The 20,611-nt window shown below is 38.9% G+C and overlaps 1 protein-coding gene across 1 annotated transcript; it reads right to left on the bottom strand.

Annotated features, from left to right (window-relative positions):
* Positions 1 to 7,344: 7,344 nt before the first annotated feature.
* On the bottom strand, positions 7,345 to 17,443 carry LOC104409658 (neurotrypsin-like). The gene is made up of 3 exons (XM_010019590.1): positions 17,301 to 17,443; positions 9,606 to 9,886; positions 7,345 to 7,652 (listed from the first exon to the last, which is right to left on the bottom strand). Exons 1-3 carry the CDS (start codon positions 17,441 to 17,443, stop codon positions 7,345 to 7,347), a joined length of 732 nt encoding a protein of 243 aa, XP_010017892.1.
* Positions 17,444 to 20,611: the final 3,168 nt, after the last annotated feature.

The following is a 20,611-nucleotide window of genomic DNA, read 5'->3' as shown; positions in this document are numbered from 1 at the left end:
TCACCGCCTGCCACTCACACACTGTCTTGGTGGTCCTCCTATATCATCGTCTAACCCTAGACCAGGTTTGAACCCGATACTGCTTAACTTTCTAGATCAGACAAAATAGGGTGTTCCCAGGGTGGGATGGCTGTGGGTAAAACACACTCCATATATGTGCCAACATGCCGATCCCCAGCACAATCAGCAGGCAGGTCTCAAGGTTATTCAAAGGCCATCCAAAACCTTCATACTCTCAAATGCTGGTGCTGTAAATAGCCTGGTGGGATAGTGGGGGGTGTAAGGGAATGCTTCCTTTGTAGGTTGACCCCCCTGAGGAAGGTAAAAAACCCCATATGTAATTTCATTATGTATAGGGGTGATGACCATGCTGGGAACGCAAGCCAGACCAGTTTCATGATCAATGAGTCTATTGCATTACAAGTCATTACTGTGAAGTACAGTGAAACAGTAACCTTAGCCCAGGTCCCCCAGCTGATAAACACTAAAACAGCAAATACTGGCTGTAAGTAAGGTACAGCATGCTGAAACTCTGCGATCAAGCACAACTCAGAGAGCAAATAAGTCAACATTGTGATGAGTGACTATTAATCTGAAACAATGCTTATCACAGATATGATTAAACACACCCTGATCAGATCTGTTGTTATCTCAACCCTTCATGCCCCATGTTTGGCGCCACAGGAAACTGTCACGCTTTAAGCCCAGCCGGTAACTTGGAACCACACAGCCGCGCGCTCACTCCCTCCCTTCTTTCTCCCCTCACTCCCAGAGGGACGGGGAGGAGAATCGGAGGAATGTAACTCCCATGGGTTGAGATGACAGCAGTCCAGTAACTAAGGTATAATACAAACCACTACTACTACCACCAATAATAGTAACAATACGGGAAATAACAAGGGGAGAGAATACAATTGCTCACCACCCGCTGACCGACACCCAGCCTGACCCAAGCAGTGATCTGGGCCTTCTGGGTAACTCCCTCCAGTTTATATACTGGGCATGACGTGCTGTGGTCTGGATTATACCCCTTTGGCCAGTTTGGGTCAGGTGTCCCATCTCTGCTTCCTCCCAGCTTCCCCTCCTCCCTGGCAGAGCATGAGACTGAGAAAGTCCTTGGTCAGAGTAAACATTACTGAGCAACAACTAAAAACATGGGTGTTATCAGCATTGTTCCCAGGCTGAAAGTCAAAACCACAGCACTGCACCAGCTACTAAGAAGGAGAAAAAATGACTGCTATAGCTGAACCCAGGACAGTAGGGTGGATGTGTCTAGTCTTCTGCAGTTGATACCCTTTACAAGCGGTAGTATTTCTGGTTATTGAGCAGAGCTAGCAAAAGCTAATTTTAGTCTAGATCTTAATCTCACTTAAGAATTAACAGGAATGAACTTTATTTAAAAAGTTCAGCTTAAATGAGAGATTCTGCAGCCCACCTCTCCTCATTACAAAGAAGTGCTGGAATGTAGCTTGCTATGCCTAAAATTAGCCTTGATTGCTTCTGTACAAACGCAGCTAGGATGACTAGCTTGTTCTGTGCTGCTTTTGGGGATCTTCCACTGCTCCCGTCTTTGGGCTGTTGCAAAGTCTTAAGCAATTCTGATAATGTTCTTGGTAGTTCATGGCTGTGCTGCACTCTGTTATGTGGCTGATGTTACCACAGTGCTATTAGTTCTCATGATGTGCACATTTAGTGGTGGTGCTTCTGCTGTTCAGGTGTGTTAGAAAGGTGGCTGCAAGGAGTACATGTGTACTGCATAAGATGAAGGTAAGTTTGTGAAGTCTAGAGAATGATTGTGATATCTACAGTAAATCGTTCAAATGTATGAATAAGTCAATAAAGGTAAATTGACTTTGACTGCAAGTGTTGTCTTTTCTTTGCAAGACTAGTGATAAGACTAGACATGCATGTGTTCTTTGGAATTACGTTTACAGCTGTGGGGATACAGCTTTTGGTAGCTGAGCCTGAAGTTTGTGACTCTGTGGTTTCAGGGCAAATGTGGCTGATGCATTGTTGATCCCATTATCTGGGAGCCATTCCAGAAGTCACTTGATTTTAAGCAATTTACTGCTGCAGATGAGAAACAGTGACTTTGAGTGTAGCTGCTTTCTCAATTCCAGTTGCTCAGGGATCTTCTGTTTAATCCATATTCAAGAAAAGGATATACGGAGTTCCACTGCAGACAGGACACGTTTTACTTGTAAGAAAATTTACTGTCTTGGCTAATAACAAGCAATAATGGCACAACCTCTTGAGGAGTATCTTCCAGGTAATAGGAACGTTTTTGGCTAATTGTTGCAAACGAAAGTTAGGGGGCAAGGGGAGCTTTGAAAGGACTGGGAAACAAAATCTGTGAAACTAGAGTTGGGATCAGTAGGCACTGCAATTACAGCAAAGTGCTTGGCAACTGGGGGATTCCTGTTTGAATAAGGCAGAGTTGTGGGCTTTAATTGCAGCATGGATTAGATGAGAGGAAATTAGTTCTGATGATCATGTTATTCACACTTCGGAATAGTCCAGTAGGGAGATTAAGGAGCTGTTACAGGAAGTTTTTTTTCTTTAACTGTATGCTTTTCCTGCCATTGTGACAGTGTAGCTGAATGTATAGTCTGTGTGGAGGTATAATAAGTGGTACTACACCTGTTTTAACTGGAGGTGTGGGGTTACTCTTTCCTTTTAAACAGCTCTGCATACAACACTCTCATATGACATCTTTATTGCCTGGGATTCCAAGTTTGAAGCTGCCAGGCCTGGTAGTCAGCAATCATGAGTTTGTACTGAATTTCTTCTTTTCCATGAAGAAATTACTTTTGGCAGTTACCTTAGTGCTTTTAGGAAAATAACACATCTATCTATTCTACAAGGGCAGTTACTTGCTTATCTTACACAAGAAAATGCTAGGCAGACACTGGCAAGAGCAGTTCTACTGTTATCCTGGGGTCTGCAAAGTGGCTTCCTTTTTCAGGTACATTTGGGGGGGTTTTGTGACTGGCTTTGACCCTATGAAGAAAACCGGGTATAGCAAACAGATGGGAAGCAGCAGGAGAAAGGTTGGGGGTCAGTTCCTCTGAGGATCTGGAATGCATTAAATCGGTATTAATGCAGAGTATGAAACTCAAGAATGAGAAGGTTTAGAGAAAACAATTTTTCTTTTGTTGTCAATGAAAAGTTAAGGCTTTCTGGTGTTGGGTTTTATATACTGTGTGGCATCACACTGATGTGGTCATCTGATGTGTTACCTCAGTATCCTTGAATTTGAACTGACAGCATTTATGTATAAACTCTTAATGTTTGCTGTGGGTATATCTTGCTAGTTCTAAGTGCTTAATGAAGTGACAGAGCCTTTGCTATGACTGAAGCTTCCCATGTACATCCAGGCACTTCCACAGAAGGTAGTGAAATCTGCTTTCCCTCATTACTTGAGTATGAGAGGTATTCTTACAAGATGTGGCGCTTTTATTTCCATGTGGTTTAGGATGGCTTGCTTTCATAAAAGTCAGAAATTTTAATTCCCAAACAATTTTTTTCCAATCTTTCAGTCTATTCCTTTCAATCTTGGCTCTTAACCTTTATAGGTGCTCCTTACTTTTCTGCACCTTGTTCTATCTGCAGTTACATCCAGTGTATCTCACAACCTTCACCAAGTGCAGTCTTTTTATTTTTTCTTTCTTTTACATTGCTACAAAGGTAAATACTTCTTTCCAAACTCTTAAGCCATCTTTTCCCTGTTCGTGGTTGCTCTCTGTGTTTGATGTTGTGTTTGCAGGAAGCTGCATGATCAGTTTCTGTATTCTGTGCTAAATAAATGGAATAGGAACTATGTCATGTGAGCAGATGTCTAATTGTGTATGAGGTAGGTCTGGTCTCTTACTACCTCAGCTAACTTGTTTGAGATACACAGCACCTTGGAGCACAAACAAAAACCTTTTTCCTCATGCCACAAGCATATTGTTTTCTGGGAGGATCTGCTACTTGAATCTAATTGTTTCAGCTATTTATGTTTGTGCTCTGCAACTGCTGCTCTAAAATTAAAATGTTAAAATCTTACTGAGTACAGATATTATAGCACTCGGAAGTGTGAAACAGTTGCAGTAACATTGAAAATTATGGAGAACATTGATTCAGGACTGACCTTTTGTTAAATATAAGCTATTATGCTGCTGTGATATTTTCTGGAAATAAGACAGCTGAGGTTGTAGATATTCTGCATATAATGACCATAAAATAGGGTCTTGGTTTATCTGTGGCTTACAGGTAGGTGCATCTTCGGGAAGTTGTTCATTGTTGAGATGAATGCATGTTAAATAGGCTTTGTGTGTCAGTTGCAGTAATGCTTCTGTTCTTTTTTTGGTCTGTATTTCTCTGGAAAATGGAACTGGGAAGTTCAGGGGGACTGCATCTAACTAAATCTTCACAGTGTTGGAGAACCTGGATAGATAACACATCTGTGTTTAAGATGGTAATAGAAGTGCTGAATCTTTTCTTAGTTTATGCCACCATTAATACTGCCACCTATTTAATACAAAACTCTCGGCATTGGGAAGGTTTTTCTACAACCTTGTGGGTATTCAGTATGTTGACCAAAGAGCAGCAAAGGTGAAAAGAATTCTTAAGCAGTTTTAAGAGTGTAGGATAATCTTATTTACAACAACCTAACTGGTCTCAGTTAAAGCCCACAAAGCAATTGGAATTCCATCATACAGAATAAACTTCCATCTCTGAAGAAAAAAAAAAAGGCCCAAAGTGTAGATGCTTTGAAGAAAATATTTTCAAGAGCACCTTCATTCACTAAAGAATGCTTACATGAAGTTTACCTAGCTGATGTTCCTACAGCATCTGCATGTACATTATCTGCAGGATGAATGTATAGAAGTTGTAGTCAGTGTGGCAGTTTTTATGGTATACATTTATGTCATCAGGCTCACTGACCAAAAATTAGAATGGCATAATAAAGACAATTTCGTTTTATGTTGGAAACAGAAAAAGCATGTTCTCTGCATGAAAACCGTAGTGCAATATGTAAAAAATCTAACAAAGCATTCTGTTGAAGACCAAAACTAATGTACTACCATACTAAATCTTACTACACTTAGTTTGCAGGCTTGATTCCCTACCTCCCACCCCCTGTTGCTGTGGTGCAACTGCTAAAAAATATTTTCCCTGGATGCGACACATGTATTGCACTATATAGTCTGCTTGACCATATATAGCCTACTTCACCACACGTCTCAAAATAACAGTTTTGGTATAGCAAAGCTGTGATGGTACAAATAGATACATTTTGACAGATTTAATTCCCCTTCAATTAAAAGGGCTGTAAGTAAAATGGTTTTCAAGTTCACAAGCACAGTGTTTCATACAGGTCTGTTATATATCTGATATAGGTGGTCACAGTACTATGATTTCTGGCATGTTTTTAAATAAGTACTTCATGCAATTTTGAACAGTGTGGAATTACAGGAAAGTAAAATACATTAAAGCACCTTGTGTACTAAGTTAGCACCAGTTCCAGCAAGACATTTAAACTAGGCATGACCCTTGAAAATTAAATCTGAGGTGAGAACCGGGCAAAATTAAAGGCCAAGTCTTCAACCACTTGGGCTTCTGCAACGCCATTCATCACTTTTGTTTGTGAAATGAGTTGACTCAGATACTTGTTACAACACCAGACAGAGACAGAACCATACAGAAATGAGTGATTGCCCACTTATAACATGAATGCAAGCATCCCATTTTCTTCATGAAAGGTAGAGTTTGGAGATAGAAAACATAGGGGAACGGCCACTAGTAGTCATGGTTTGCACAATCACTATGTGGTGATAGACATCTGCCACACTTGTCACACCATAGCATTTCATGGCCCACAGAGCTTTTGTTTCATCTTTTTAAGAAGCATGTTCACATAATACATAGAGCACACTTGCATATAGAATGGACTTTGACAGGGATCGTAGAAGTAGTGCTGAACTTTCCTGTCTCCTTGACTGTAGTTAGTCACAGATCTTTTCAAGACTGATACCCATTAGTGTTGCACTAAGATGGAAATTACTTCCTGTGGTCTGTGTGCAAAGTTCAGTGGGGTGGCCCTTTTTAATAGGATAGCAAGTTGGTTTACATTTGTCTTGTACATCAAGAGTAACTTCTTATCACTGCATTTTTATAATAAACCATTATGGTCTTCATAGCACGAGGAACAATATTTGTAAAAGGAATTAAATGGAAGCAAGATATGTCAATACTTCAGAAGTCACTGAAAACTATCTAGCTCTCACCTTTCCTGTAAGATCAGGCTGAACCAGTGTTGCAGCTAAGCCAGAGAGAGTTGTCTAAATACTATCTTGTAGAATATAGTAGTTTAGGACTTTATAGACGTTTTCAGACAGGTTTTGGCTTGACTTCTCTAGTATTTGTATTGTACATACTTAGAGCTTGTAGGATTGACAGAGGTCCTTTGTGTTACTTGAGTGAAGCCTCTCCAAAACCAGTGATGAGAGAGGATTGGGATGTTTGTCTGTTAGTCTGTTACTGTACTGACAGCTCACGGTAAATAAGAAAATCTGAAATGCTGTATGTACTAAAAATTAGAAATTTCAGAAAGAAGACAAATGATATTTATCTAGAGAAAAGAAAATATGAGGTCATTCGTCAAATCTAGTTTTTGCAGCTGTGCAGGGTGTTTGTGGGGAAACCAACTTCCTATGTGTACTACCTATTTTATGTGGGCATGTACCTTATGCACAGTAAGATGCGAGAGCATTTGTCAGAATGGTTGGGGATCTGATTATCAGCCATTATTTCCCTTCTGACCTTTAATATGTACTCAGAATTGCTTACCAAGAATCAACCTGCTAATGGTCTCATTAGTTAATGAAACATGATTCAAAATTAAAGGGCTGAGTATAATAGGAATAATAAGAGAACAACCAGGAACTGATTAAATATATGGAAGATTGATTTTGAGATCTGTAATTAATTCTAGGGAAGCTCGAAGCATAAATAGCTTGGAGCTTCTGCAGTCTTCCTGTAGGCAATGAATCTCATAGTGAACTCTAGCTGTCCTGCTTCAATGTTATTCTAAGCTGGCTATCACTTCTCCCTTTATCTTAGATATATGGTAACTCGTTAGTCCAATATATGAACTTCCTTAACACAGAGGGATTTTGTTTGGATAGTAATCCCTAACTGGAAAGGTGGCGTGTATACAGTTTGGATTTAATGTAAAGAAAAACACACAAACGAAAATTTCCACCCACTCTGGACCCCAGCTGTGCATGCACTGCCTGTGCTGTTCAAATTGTTCTGCCTCCAACTTTGTTAACAAAGTTTGGTTTTCATTATGGACATTCATAGTTTGATCACACTTTTTATCCATGCTACGAAAGATGATACTTTTGTGTAGACACCTGGAGAATCTTTCACTCCACAGCCGTAGCCCCAGGAGGTCACACCATACACAACCCAGCTTCCCCCTGGACGTTCACACATCAATGGTCCCCCACTGTCTCCTTGACAGCTATCAACACGTTTCTGTTCCTGGATGTTTCCAGCACAGAGCATTCTTCCTGTGAATCTTCTTTTGTAACGTTCTTCACATACCCTTTTGGGGAGTAAGGGGATGGCAGCCTGTTGTAATGTTCTTGAATAAGCCCTTCCTGAAAAGAGGATCAGAATTATTCTCTTGTAGTGGTTGCTCTTGGAAACATAAATGTGGTTCAGTCCAATTTTTGCTGTCTGTCGTTTACACTGTTTTGTTATTAAGTAAAATGACTGTAAAGACAAACTACTGTGCATTAAATATAATACCAAAATACTATATAAATAGTGTAAATACGGCATATAGATGCTTTTTTTTAAAAAAAGGCATAAAATTTAGAGGTAAGTTTACTTCTTGTGTCCCCTGGATCTTTCCAAAGCTGGGGTCTTTTTGTTCCAAACATGCTTTTTGTCTTCTGCAAGAATATATGCCTTGATACCTAAATGGAGAAGTTATTTTTGGGAGTCTTGAGCAGTAGAGACTAAGGCTGTAGAAATACTTCATTTTTAGGTCACCAGTTCAAGTCTAGTCTAGCTCAGCCTGACAGGTGCTGCATCCTCTGTTGGCTTCCAAATAGAGCATCCAGCTAACCATCACACACCCAGTAAGTACACACAGTCTTGCTTGTCACCACAACTAAGAACCTAACGTTATTGAGCCATAGTGTGTTCTGATAGAAATCAGTAGTATCATTTGAATCTTTTACAATCCTGGTAACTTCTAAGTACCAGAGTACTAATGGGACTCCTGACCAAAAAGAATCTTCAATCTGTGGGGGTGACCAGAACCTGTCCTTTGGTTTTCTTTATCTGTCGTGAATCCTACATTGTATAAGCAGTGCTTTGCTTATAATAAGTCAAGATTTAAATAACTTGGCTTTTTCCTATAACTTGCACCTCTTTTTCAGTTGGAAACATGGGAAATTGAAGTCAATGTTGTTTTTTTTAATTTCCAAGTAAAATCTGAATACTTGTAATTATGATTCATATAGTAAGTGTGAAATTTCAACTGAGGTGGTGTGATAAAGTAGTTTCTTACCCTAATTAAAGCCAGTTATTGCAGTGATTAATGTTTCCTTAAATAGATGTCCTAAGTTAACAGTATTGCAGAACTTTTAGTGAATAACTTTCTAGGCAGAGCCAGGCAATGAATTAGCAATTGTTCTTAGCAAAAAAACCCACCCTACAAGTCGTATCTTCTGTATTGTAGAACAGTGCCCCAGACATCTGTGCCTACAGAGTAATGCATGTAAAGAACTGGTATTTGGCCTTGCTGCCTTGTCCCTTTGCCAGTTTGAATGAGTTGTTGGAACAAAGGCTCAAGTGTGGTTGCTGCCTTGTGCTGTATTCAGCACCATAAAAACATGAAAGTAAACCATGGTTATTAATTTGTAAAACATTTAAAGGACAAAGACCTTGCAAGAGGAGGAGGAATCTTGTACTGACCTACAGAGTGCCTAGTTTGTTCCAGAAACCTGGACTGCAAACTGCATTGTGGCTGTAGTAAATTTTGGCAAGATGTTCTCTTGTGTAAATCAAACTGCCAATTGAAAATGTCAGTGGTAACAAGGGAAAGTAAAAATGTTATTTGAAATTCTATGATTTGTACGTTTTCTATCCATTTTCTATGGAAGTAGGGTAATATAAATAACCTTTGTAAAGTATTCATTGTACATACCTTTTAAACTCTTAACTATATTAGAACTGTTAGTTATGTTCTGAGGCAGGGGGTGATAGGCTGCAGTGCAGGGTGTGCCTGGCAGCTTTTCACTGATCCTTGTCAATCCTAATGAGGCCATTTTACTGACTGGTTCTGTGCTTTAGAGTGACATGGTTAATTGCTACTTTTCAAACACAAACTAAATTGAGTAAACAGAATGCTGTCATTTCTGGTTAAGGATCAGGAGGGAAAATATCCCGCTATCTAAAGAGAGTAAAATTGTTCCATTTGGAGCATTTTCTTATTTTAAGTATTTGAGTTTGGGGTTTTGTTTGTTTCAATGGTGTTTGGTTTTAAATAAGCAGCCTCAGGTAATGCGATTGGTGTATGGAAGTCATTAAAACATTTTTACCTGTGTCACCCCATCCAGTGATATAACAGTTGGGAGCAGTTTTCTGTGGTCTCTCTCTCCTTAATGGCAAACAGGCAGGTAAGACATGGGTACTGAATCTGGCGCACCGTTCCTCTGGCCCCTGTAGCCTCACCAATGCAATGTCATAGTCACTGCTGTCAGGCCTGTAATCTTTATGCATCACAATCTGTTGGACTCCAGTTTCTTCCTCATATTCTTCTGGTACCAGTGTGTGATAGTCTCCAACTCGCACAGCGTAGTTCTGAGTGATGTTGCCATACCTAAGATTGAGGTGAAAACAAATAGGGCTGGCTTATGTAAAGTTACACCCAAAGCATGCAAATAGATTTGATCAGTCTTTATCGCTCGTATAAATAATGATACAAAAAGGGTTTTTTAAAGAGCAGAAATGCTTTCTCAGGTGTTTGGACTGGCATTCATAATATGTCAATATAAATATATAAATAAAAAAAAACACCTTTTCCTGAAGTTTCACGTTGGGCTATGTTTCTTTTTGTGTATTTTCACAGGTGAGGTTTCTTACAGCCATTTGCCATGACTGGCATTTATTTCAAAGGTGCAAGCAAGGTGTGCATTGTAAATGTATTTAGTAAGGGTAACATAAACTGCCAGTAAATATAATGAAAGCCTGAGTGCTAACATCATTGTGATGCTCTAAATAATTACTGAAATGAAAACCATGTTCAGGCTTGCTTTGCTTTACATTAACTGAAGTAAGGAATTAGTTGTACACTACATTTGTGGCATTTAAAGAACCCCGAAGAGTTGTAGACATCATTTTTAAAGGAAAACAAAGCCTATGTGCATCACAAGCACCCACTGTCAAAGTGGCAGAACACCTGTAAATCTTAGCTTTGTTTTGCACCTAATATAACTCCAGTTTCTTTCACATCATAAACTAAATGGTAAATACCTTAGAGATGATTACTGTGGCTGAAATAATTATTTTCTGTGTGTGCCTTTGGAGATTTTTGGAGCCCTTCTCAGGAAAATGCAAACAAGACTGTACTGTTGGGTACATTTATTTATTTGTTTTAAAATCTGGCGAAGCTAACACAAATACTTTTCCTTTGCCTTCTTGCTTTCCCTCTTAGTCTTCAATAGGAAATTGGCCTACAGTGTTCTGTCACGTTCTAACCTGTCTTGTTCTTTTTATACCCTCCAGCAAAGTGCTGATCTCCATAGCTTACAAAAGTCTGCTTAAGGAGCAGCAGAAAAAGCAAGAACGTGACAGGTTTCTTCTGCCCAGTATACCACTGAATATTTCTTCTAATTGTGGATTGCATTCCTGGTTGCCTTCAAAACTTTCTTTGTCAAATTCTGCATGTCTCCTTCAGGTCTTCTATGAGCAAAATCTCATTTCGAGGCTAGTAAGGAGAAAGAGTTGCAGGCTACAACCAAATACCTGTTCATTTTAAAATTACCTTCTGTATAGGAAAACTAAAATAACTTGTGTATCACAAAACTTTCCTCAGCTCTTCTGTAGTAGTAGTCTCTATGAAATACTTTCTAGGTACTATTTTCATTGTGCTTGGAAATCAAAATTTTGCAGCAGCTAGAAGTGAAGAGATGCAATGGATGCAGACTTTTCAAAGTTTAAAATTTAGTCTCAGAGGGACAACTGAGAAAAATTGTGTATTCTACCAAATACATTACTTCTTTGCTTCCTGAAAGAAATAGCTCAGTGCTTTTTTAGTTTGTGAATCAGTATTTTTATCTCAAAGATATTTAAGAAAAACCCTCTATTTGTATGTGTCACATTACTAATCTTTCTGGTTTTACCATAAAATTGCTAGTGTTTCATAACTTACCATTGAATCAATTTTCATTAGGAATTTTCTATTAAGAAATTAGAGCCTGAATAGGAACAGAACATCAAACAAGGCAGAACCATGAATCTTGGCTCTCTAGGCATTCTGAATCCAGTCCCTTGAAGTTTCTAGAATAGAGATATTTCTTTGTAAGCTTTTTAAAAAAAAAAATACTTGAGTCTCATTTTCTCTTGCAGTAGATGTCCTGTTCTCATTTCTAGGTCAGCATTTGTGGTTTTGCCATTTTTAAAAGCTTGCTAAGACTTCACAGTTTATTATTTTCCTGATAAAATAAACAGCAAAATTCCATGGAAGTAGTTGCTTTTAGTTTTGTTGCCTTTAAGGAGATTTTTCAGAGTAAGAAAGGCTGTTGGGTCTTAATTAGTTTTTTGAGTGATACATATCCATCTATATTTGGCCATCTGAAGTGGCATCAGTGAAATCTTAAGTCCTGCATCCTTGTAGATAGTCTGTCAAATCTTTGCCCAAGAATTTCTTCTCTGACGCTAATGAATCCCCTCCTGGGTCACTGTTGCCACACATCTTTACATGAGAAAAGGCTAATCTTACTGTATTTTGCCGAGACACTTAGTATACTATTATCAGTCTAAACTGAAATTATTGTTACTCTGAGCTGTGATGTGGGAGCCAGTAAAAGTATTCTGGCACTGGCTAGAAAACAGTGAGGTTTTCTAGAGCAGTGCTGTGATCTGATCTGGGACCTTCTGTGAGTTTCTTTATTGGTTGGGGTTTTTTTTTCTGCCGTCTATTTGGATTTCCTTAATAGAGAAAGGAATAAGGCTACATGTATCTTTAGTACTTTAAAATACTGTATAGTGTAGGTATTACTTAACAACAGCTTTATTTGAGTAGTATTTCTGTGAAGATGCCTTTTTATAAATACGTTGTGCATCTTCATAATAAAACACTTGGTGCATTTCAGTACCAGTTTGTACTGAATAGTTTTTTGAATTTACTTGCTATTGTTTCTGGGAATTTTTAGAAACTATAATTCTGAATTTAATTTATCATGTTTATATATAGATAGACTTGAAAGTAAATTTTCCTGGCCCACGTGCAAAAGTTTCCAGTAATGCTTTGGCAAAACCGTAGCATTTAGAGTTAGAAACGTATTTTTTATATAAATACACAAACTAAGGGGTGAAAGTATTTTTTATTCCTCTAGTTATGGAAAATATTAGTAGGGCAATTAATCGGATTCCTTAGTTTAATCTTGTGTCCTGCAGAACACTGCATCTGCAGTTCAATATTTATATATATTAAATGGTCATTTGTCTCTTCACAGAGGCTTTATAACCTCATAGGTGGTGTATTTCCCAGAACTACAGCGTAAAGGTTTCTGAATTGGTTGCAGCAAGAGAAACTGCCAAATGAGGGCAAGTGTATTGATCACTGTGGCCATCTTTTTCTTGGAAGTACCCTTAATGTTGATTGTTTGATGGAAAGCATGCTCCTGTGGTATATAAAGCAGTTTGAATACACTGTGAAAACCAAACTAGCAGACCTTGGTAGTTCATTTTTTTGTGTAAGCCAATCAATGCATTGGTCATCTGTGAAACTTGCAAAACAGAGGAATAAAACAACCCAACTACAGAACATTTTACATGCTGATAGCCTATACCCCTCTCCAAAGTAGACAAGGTCAGTGTGGAGGCAGGCAGCTGAATGGTCAGGATGTGCAGTATCAAACAGTCTTTCACTTTATACAAAATCTATTTATAGAACAGATGTAATGCTCAGAATGTAAAGAGTGTAGTAACACTGGGATGGGTTATACAGCCAATAAAGTACTTCTTATGTGTCTTGCCCAGGCCAAGATGATTTGTAATCTTGGCTGATGCATGAGCTAATTATGTAAGATCTGTTTTCCCCAGAGTAAATTAGAAAAAGAAGACAGTCCAGAAAATACTTTAGTTACTATTGCAGTAAATGACTGTGTTATTTTTATTTGAATAACTTACATGCAAAACCCCCACTAAAGTAAACAGAAGAGTTGTTTTAGTTAGTGACCTGTCAGATACATTTTTCTGCTCAAATTTCATAACCGCACGATGGCGCTCCACTTAAGCAGTCGACCCAACATGTTAAGTAAAATAATGCCATTTTCTTTGCCAGTTAAGCAACATTAAATAGCTTAATAGTTTTTGCTACAGTAATAGTTTGTAACTGTTCATCTTACTGTGTTTAAAAGCTATCATAAACAGGATTCTGTACCCTAGAATGTATTGCTAGATATGATCTTTGAACGTAGTATTTTAACGAGGTTTGATACACATCTGAGTGTCATATTGGAATACAAATGTACAAGGTCTTTAGCAATATGTATATATATATTTGCCTGGCATAATCTGCCAATCCGATCCAAAAGTTCACTGAAAATACTCTCTTCTAATTTACAGATACACTTTTGGCTGTGTGCAGCAAACCACCTATTATTAGTGGTTTCCATAATCCACCTTCTGGATTATGAAAGCTTTTTTACCTTCAGTAAATATTTGCCCATGTTAACAATTCTGTACACTGACACATATGGTTTGTGTATAGAAATAAACACAATCATAGTACTTTGCAGCTGTGCAATAGAAATCTGGCTCTCAAGTAGAAAAAGGTAACTTTGCATGGTTTCTTGGTTTGGGGGGGGGGGGGGGTTTTTTTTTTTGTTCTTGGGTTGGGGGGGGGGGGTGGTTTTTTTTTTTAATGTAATGGTGCTTCTGCATTCTAGTTTATAGGTCTTACCCACAACATCAGCATCATGGATTTACTGGTTTCTGTATCCATTATCCTTAATGCAATTTGAAGGGGAGAAGGGACTGGGGGGTTGGGGTGTTGGAGTTCTGTTGTTGTTGTGGGGTTTTGTTGGGGTTTTCTTTTCTGTTTTTTAAACCTTGTGGAAGTTTAGAGTACTACAGAGTCACAAAAGCATTAAGTGTTTGTAATTTAGGTAAGAAAGGAACATACCTCCTTCCTAAACTAATGTAATAATCAAAGGAAATAGACCTTTACTTGTTATTTTGGTTCGTAAGCCTAATCATGAAGTGATAATGAGAGCTCTCCTGTCAGCCATGTATCAGACAGTCTAGTAGAAAACTTGCTTCTATTTAATGTTGCATCCTTAATTTTGACAAAAGGAATAGCATTCCATTTAATAGGTACCTGCTGTTTTTCTGTGTTATGAATGATGGTCATTTAGAGAAGAATAATAGAGGAGATTGAGGAAAGCTTATCTTAATTAAAAGTACTGATTTAAAACATTTAATAGAATGAGAAATGCTGCTTCTCGTGCAAATGTATGAAACTAACAGCTACAAGGCTTCTTGTGAGAAGCTTAATGAGCTGTGTTTGCACAGATTTACCATATTTCTATGCACATTCATACACATCAGGCTTTCTTAAACTGATTTTTTTATCTGTAGACAATTACATTTCTTCCCCTGTAGTAGCTGGTATTAGCCAAATGCAGAAATACTCTTATTAGAGCATCAGTACAAAGGCAAAGTGTCTAGCTCAGGGCTCTCCAGTCTTCCTTACCTAGAAGTCACCTTTGAAATGGCAGAGAACCATCACACACACATCACATTTGAAGGGTGGAAGCAGAGGAGGAGTCTGGGAGTGCTTTGTGGGTGGAAAATTATATTGCTTTTAGGGTATTACCCCTTTGTAGGATGGCTGGCCATGCCTTGAAGCTCTAGTGCAGCTTGGCAGTGTTGACCTTAGCACCTCCTAGAAGGTTTATGTCCCAGCCAACTGGAGGGTGGATTAATAATCAGCCACCATGCTAATATCATCCTGCTGCCAGTCAAGAAATGTACTGACATTGAAGGCACATCTGAATTCATCTCACCGTTCATGCTAAATTTGAGAAAACAGAGCTTGAATTCTCGTATCTACTTCAGTTTCTGGTGTCTTACTAGTTATTTGGTTCCACTGTGCCTCAGGGTCCCTCATTCTCAAAACAAAATTACCAATACTTCAACAAAATGTTGAAGTACACACGAGTATACATGAGCATTCAGGAATGCATAAAGAAGCACTTAAGAGTTAAATTATTAGAACAGTACAATATTCATATTACACTGTATTTCCTCAATTGACATCATGGTCATTACGATTTACTTTTTTTTTTTCCTATGCTTAATATTTCTATTTATCCAAAGTTAATATTTTTTTTGATGTATGGACCTGCAAATTCCCTATAGCTGTCAGAGACACTCAGGACAAAACTTAGTAATTAGATGGGTTGGTTATAAAAGGAAAAATAGCTTCAAGTAATTTTTGCTCTTAAATTATATCTGTGAAATTATAGTAATGCTTCTGTACTACTGGCAAACAATTCTAATTATCATGCATAAAATTGTATTTAATTCTTATTCATAGTGCAGATAAGCCCACTTTTGTTATTTAAGTACTGTTCCAGTTTCCAGGATATGAGAAATGGTATACTGGCCTTTCTTTTGTCTGTCTGTGAAAAATATATGAAGAAGGCGCTTGATCTATAGATAGCCCTTGGAAACCTAGCCACTTTAAAATCACTCTGACATCATTAGGAAGTTCAGCCCAGTCTGTCCAGTGTCAACTTCGAGCAAAAGATTCCTTCTCCTTGTCACACTAAATATTGAAAACGGCATCCACGGGCTCTTGGAGTTGCGTGCTTAGATCTAGGTTGCACAGTTTTAAATGCAGTGTCTGGGGCAAAACAATGTTTTGGTCCCTGAGAGCACATGTAACAGCTTGAGGATAGCCTGTAACAGAGCCATGAGTGGCTGCACTGGTCTGAAAGTGTCATGGTGTACAATGCTCTAGCCATACTGCTGCCCATCACGGGGGTGTTCAGCAAAGTACCCAAAATGGGCGTGCTTTGGCAGCACATTCAGTAATGACTTGAGGTTCCAGCTACATAAGCAAGCCATTGGGAAGTACAAATAATGTATTCTGTGGGGAGTGCTTCCTGTAAGGAAAGCACTGCAGCTGCAGCAGCACAGCACAGTAGATACTAAGTTGTTTCACCAAACTTTGTGAGAGTGTTACTGAAGAGTTAGATAACTAAGATCTTGATTTGCACATGGAAAACATAACTGGCTTCCTGTGACCTCGCTTTTTCTTTCCTTGAGGAGGATCTTAGAGGTAAAATAACAGAAAGGACTGCCTTGGTTTCAAGCCTTTATTCGAAAGCTTTCTTAAGAGTTTAAGTTGCATCCTTCGATGCATTCGTCCACTATGGAGATGATGAACAGGGCAATAGGAAGTCACTGTCTATAAATTTCATTGGTAACAACTGAAGTATTTCATAGTTTTACGGAAACAACTGGGACATCACTTGAAGTAGGCAGAAATTTTACCAAGTTCGACCATTTCTGCTTGAAAAGCCCTTTGTGATTTTCATAAAACATGGAATGAAAAGATGTACATCTGGCAGTGAGCAAAGATAACACTTTTGTTTGAGCAAAAGTACATCTGACTTTCTTTTTAGTTATTAGTGTGGAAAAGGAAAGTGTCAAAAGTTAAAACATTTGCAGCCCACTTGAGCAAATTCTAGCAAGTATCCTCAAAACTGCAGTGCCATTCTATGCTTTTATTTGAGCCTATACTGCAGCCTTTTGTAAGGATTCAAATGAAATAATTGTTAGCGAAAGCTTAAAATACTAGATGACACCCAGAATAATTCCAGTGTATTAGGGATTTTGTTTGTATTTGGAGGGAAAAGAGATTGCTTGGTAGTTCTTGTTTACACTAAGGGCCAACTCTGTGGAACAGTTTTCAGTGGGCTTGAACTGGAATGTTTTTGCCTATACCCAGAACAATGAAAGAGTTTGAAAATACACTCCGCTGATGAAGAGAGAGCTACCTTTTAAAGCAGTGTGCAGCAGTGAGGACCCAGCAGCTGCTGATAAGAGTAGCACCACACAAGAGTCTTCCATCACCATGAGAAGATTTCAGTCGGAGTGCAACCTGCCATGGCCATCCACCCCTACAGAGGACATAAGACATTGCATTCAGGGTACAGCAATGGAAAAAAGTAAGGTAGCTTGTCAGTTATGTTGAATGTAAATCCTGTTTAGTTTCTTTGACCGCCACACCTTGCAGACTGTGTTACTTACAGAGTAACAGTTGAGAATACTTTTATATTCCTGCAGTATTCAGAATTTCAGTTAACAATGAGCATGATTACTTTTCAGATTCTTTGGGCATCCAGCACTCTGAGTGCTTCATCCCACTGTCAAATATTTTATTTTTCCCTTCTTAGATTGGATTCATCATGCCAAAAATATATTCTATGGGTTCCTCGCCAAATACAATCCAAGTCAATAAACCAGAAATTTCCTGTCAACTGTTGAGGAAAGAAGGGAATTTCTTGAAAAGCTTAACCTGGCATCCTTTCCTGTTTGCGTTAGTATCTTTATTGCTTCTGAGCTGTTTGAAAAGGGAAGCTGGCAAACCAAAAGGTCTAAAGCAACTGTAGAAAACGCAAGTAATAGAGTGGCATGTCTTTTTAGCCCGTGATCATCTGGTTTGTATAGTAGATCTGGGATACATATTTGCAGGCCTATGAAGACAGGATGTATTATTTTTCACCATTGTAATTGATTAGCAAAATATGGAATCAGAGGGAAGGGAGAAGGAGAAAGATGCACCTGTCAGCAACAGCAACATCCAAGAATAAGGTAGGCTTAGGTGTTTCCTGACTACTGTCCACCTGAATAGGTATGCTGGAGGACAAGAACTGCTCCTATCCAGCATCCTGTCCCAAGGTTGCCAGTGCCATATGTTTTAAAGGAAGTGAAGGAACTTACTTTCCATAAAGCATATCACAGTTTAGACACTTTCAGTTTTGGAAGGTGGGATTTAATATGTCTTTCCAAAATGGGGCAGTTCAGGCAGTTTTGGATTTTCTGGTTAAATATCCAGTTCTTTGTCTTAAAGACTTCTTGTGAAGCATGTCCTTTTCTGATACTGTTCATATGTTCCTTTTTTTTGATCATGAAGCATTTTTAAGTGCACTGTTGGAGTTCTTTTACCTTTTTGCTTCATCTAATGTCCGTGTGCTTATTTATTATGAGATCAAGTTTTTGCTCCAACTTAATTGTGCAATCCATTATTTTGTCACCATTTCATTTCCTCCAGGATTCTTCATACACATATTCTGAGACAGTAATTCTCAATCTTCTTTTTCAGTGCAATGCATTTTTTATTTTTCTCATTTGTTTCTTTACTAAGCTAAGTAATCCTACTTTACTCTGTCTGACTACATTAAATGTTTTTTCTGGGCTCCCTCTTGTTCCTGTTCACTTAGAGACAAGTTCACTTTGGCAGTGTCTTTTTTTTTTAAATGAATTGATTGATGTTGTGGATGTATTTTGAAATAGGTTGCACAATGTCATGTAGTGAAAACTGTAAGTGTATCTTTTACAAGTCCTTTTGTAAGATTCTGTGAATATATATTTTTCTGTGGGTATTCACAACTGTTAAGATATAAAACTTATACTTCCTATCAGAGCATTTAGTAGTAGTAGTTGTAGTATTCAGTTAATATGTTTGTACCAACTAAGTGTAAACATACTAAAAGCTAATAATAATAATAATTATTATAATAATAATAGTAAGTGTTAACATAAAGCTTGGATTATAGCTATGTCATCACTGAGGCTTATTTTGTGAAGGAAATTAGGTCTTGGGCAGTGAATTATACCCAAGTGTCATGGTAAAATCAGCTCTTCCACTTCATCTGGGAAGCTGCTCACTGAAGACTGGAGCAGCAACTTTCATGGGAGGATCATCCTTGACCATTGTTCTCCTCTTCAATTCACGCACCTGTTCCTCCAGAATGAGGTAGGTTTTCCATTGCACTTTCTTATGTCTTCTCCATGATCCTGCAGATAAAACAGGGTGACCTGTGGCATGTACCTCTTGTATCTTCTCTCTCAGGCAATAGAACACCTTCTGTTAATAGCTGAGACACAGGTTGGTACATGTTGGGAGCTGGATATACCGTCTCTCAATTGTTTGAACTCCTGGAACAGTTTTTCCTCAGCTGAAATGATGGAAGGGGTGAGACTGTCTTTGAACTCTTGGAGCTATTGAATCACTTCATCCACTGTTGGTGGTGCTGCCTCACTCCAGGTCATTCATGCCAATGAGTGGGAATATGATGATGGTGCACTCTGTGTAAGTTTCCGCCACATGGGTCGCATACATTCGACTTCATCTGGATCTACAGATGCATTCCTGGCATCCAGCCTACGATAGATCATCTCTAGAATGGCTGATTCCCTCAGGGACTGGATGCCTCTCTCTGTCATGGTCCAGTTGGCTCAGCGAAACAGAACTTCGTCCTTGTAGGGATACTTTTCCTTCACAGCTGCCAAGAGCCTCCTTCATAGGCTGAGGGCTCATTTCTCTTTTGCAATTGCTTTGTCAATTCCTCCTTCCATAGCAAGTGATCCCAGCTGCTTGGCTTCCCTACCTTGTAGTTCGCAACCATTGGCCCCATTGGCCCAGCATCAAAGCAACCCGTGATGATGTGCTCCCCTGGAAGATGGGTGAAATCTTTTTGTATGTTCCGCAGCTTGGTCATGGTCTGGGATCAAGAAGTTACCTTGTCTTCCTCTGATGCCTGTAATAACTTTCAAGAGTATTAACTCGTTCAGATGCCATCCTCTCTAGTACATGCATTGTGTCTTCATCTTTCTTGACTGCATGGGTGGCTTTTTGTGGCTCTCATTTGCTTTGCGCCTTTCTTATAGGGCAACTGATACTTGCACGAATTGGTCCTTTGGTTCAGCTGCAGTCTCTGTCACTGTGGTTGGAGTGGCTGCAGTGTCCATCACTGGGGTTGGTGTAGCTGCTGTGCCTGGGATTGAGTAGCTGTGTTGTCTATTGCTTTGCCATCAGATCCAGAGACATCTTTTTCCAGAAATGCTCTGTAGGTGTAAGCCAAGCCCCAGCACACTGCAGTAAGTTGTCCCTCTCTGGTATTGCCAGGACAACAGCACCCCTCATCTAACTGTTCTGCTCATTTTTCTGGATTTTGCACTTGCTCAGGGGTGAAATTCCAAAGCACCGGAGGGGCCAACTGGCCCATACGATCCCATACACCCTGCCACTCATGACTGACCAGCGTTGGGAAGAATCTCTTGGTGGTCCTCTTAGATCGTCGTT

This window comes from Nestor notabilis, unplaced genomic scaffold (genome assembly GCF_000696875.1).
Source record: "Nestor notabilis isolate BGI_N333 unplaced genomic scaffold, ASM69687v1 scaffold9130, whole genome shotgun sequence".
Classification (NCBI taxonomy): Eukaryota; Metazoa; Chordata; class Aves; order Psittaciformes; family Psittacidae; genus Nestor; species Nestor notabilis.
Note: the sequence above shows the minus strand (reverse complement) of the source record. Positions and strands in the feature narration are given on the sequence as shown.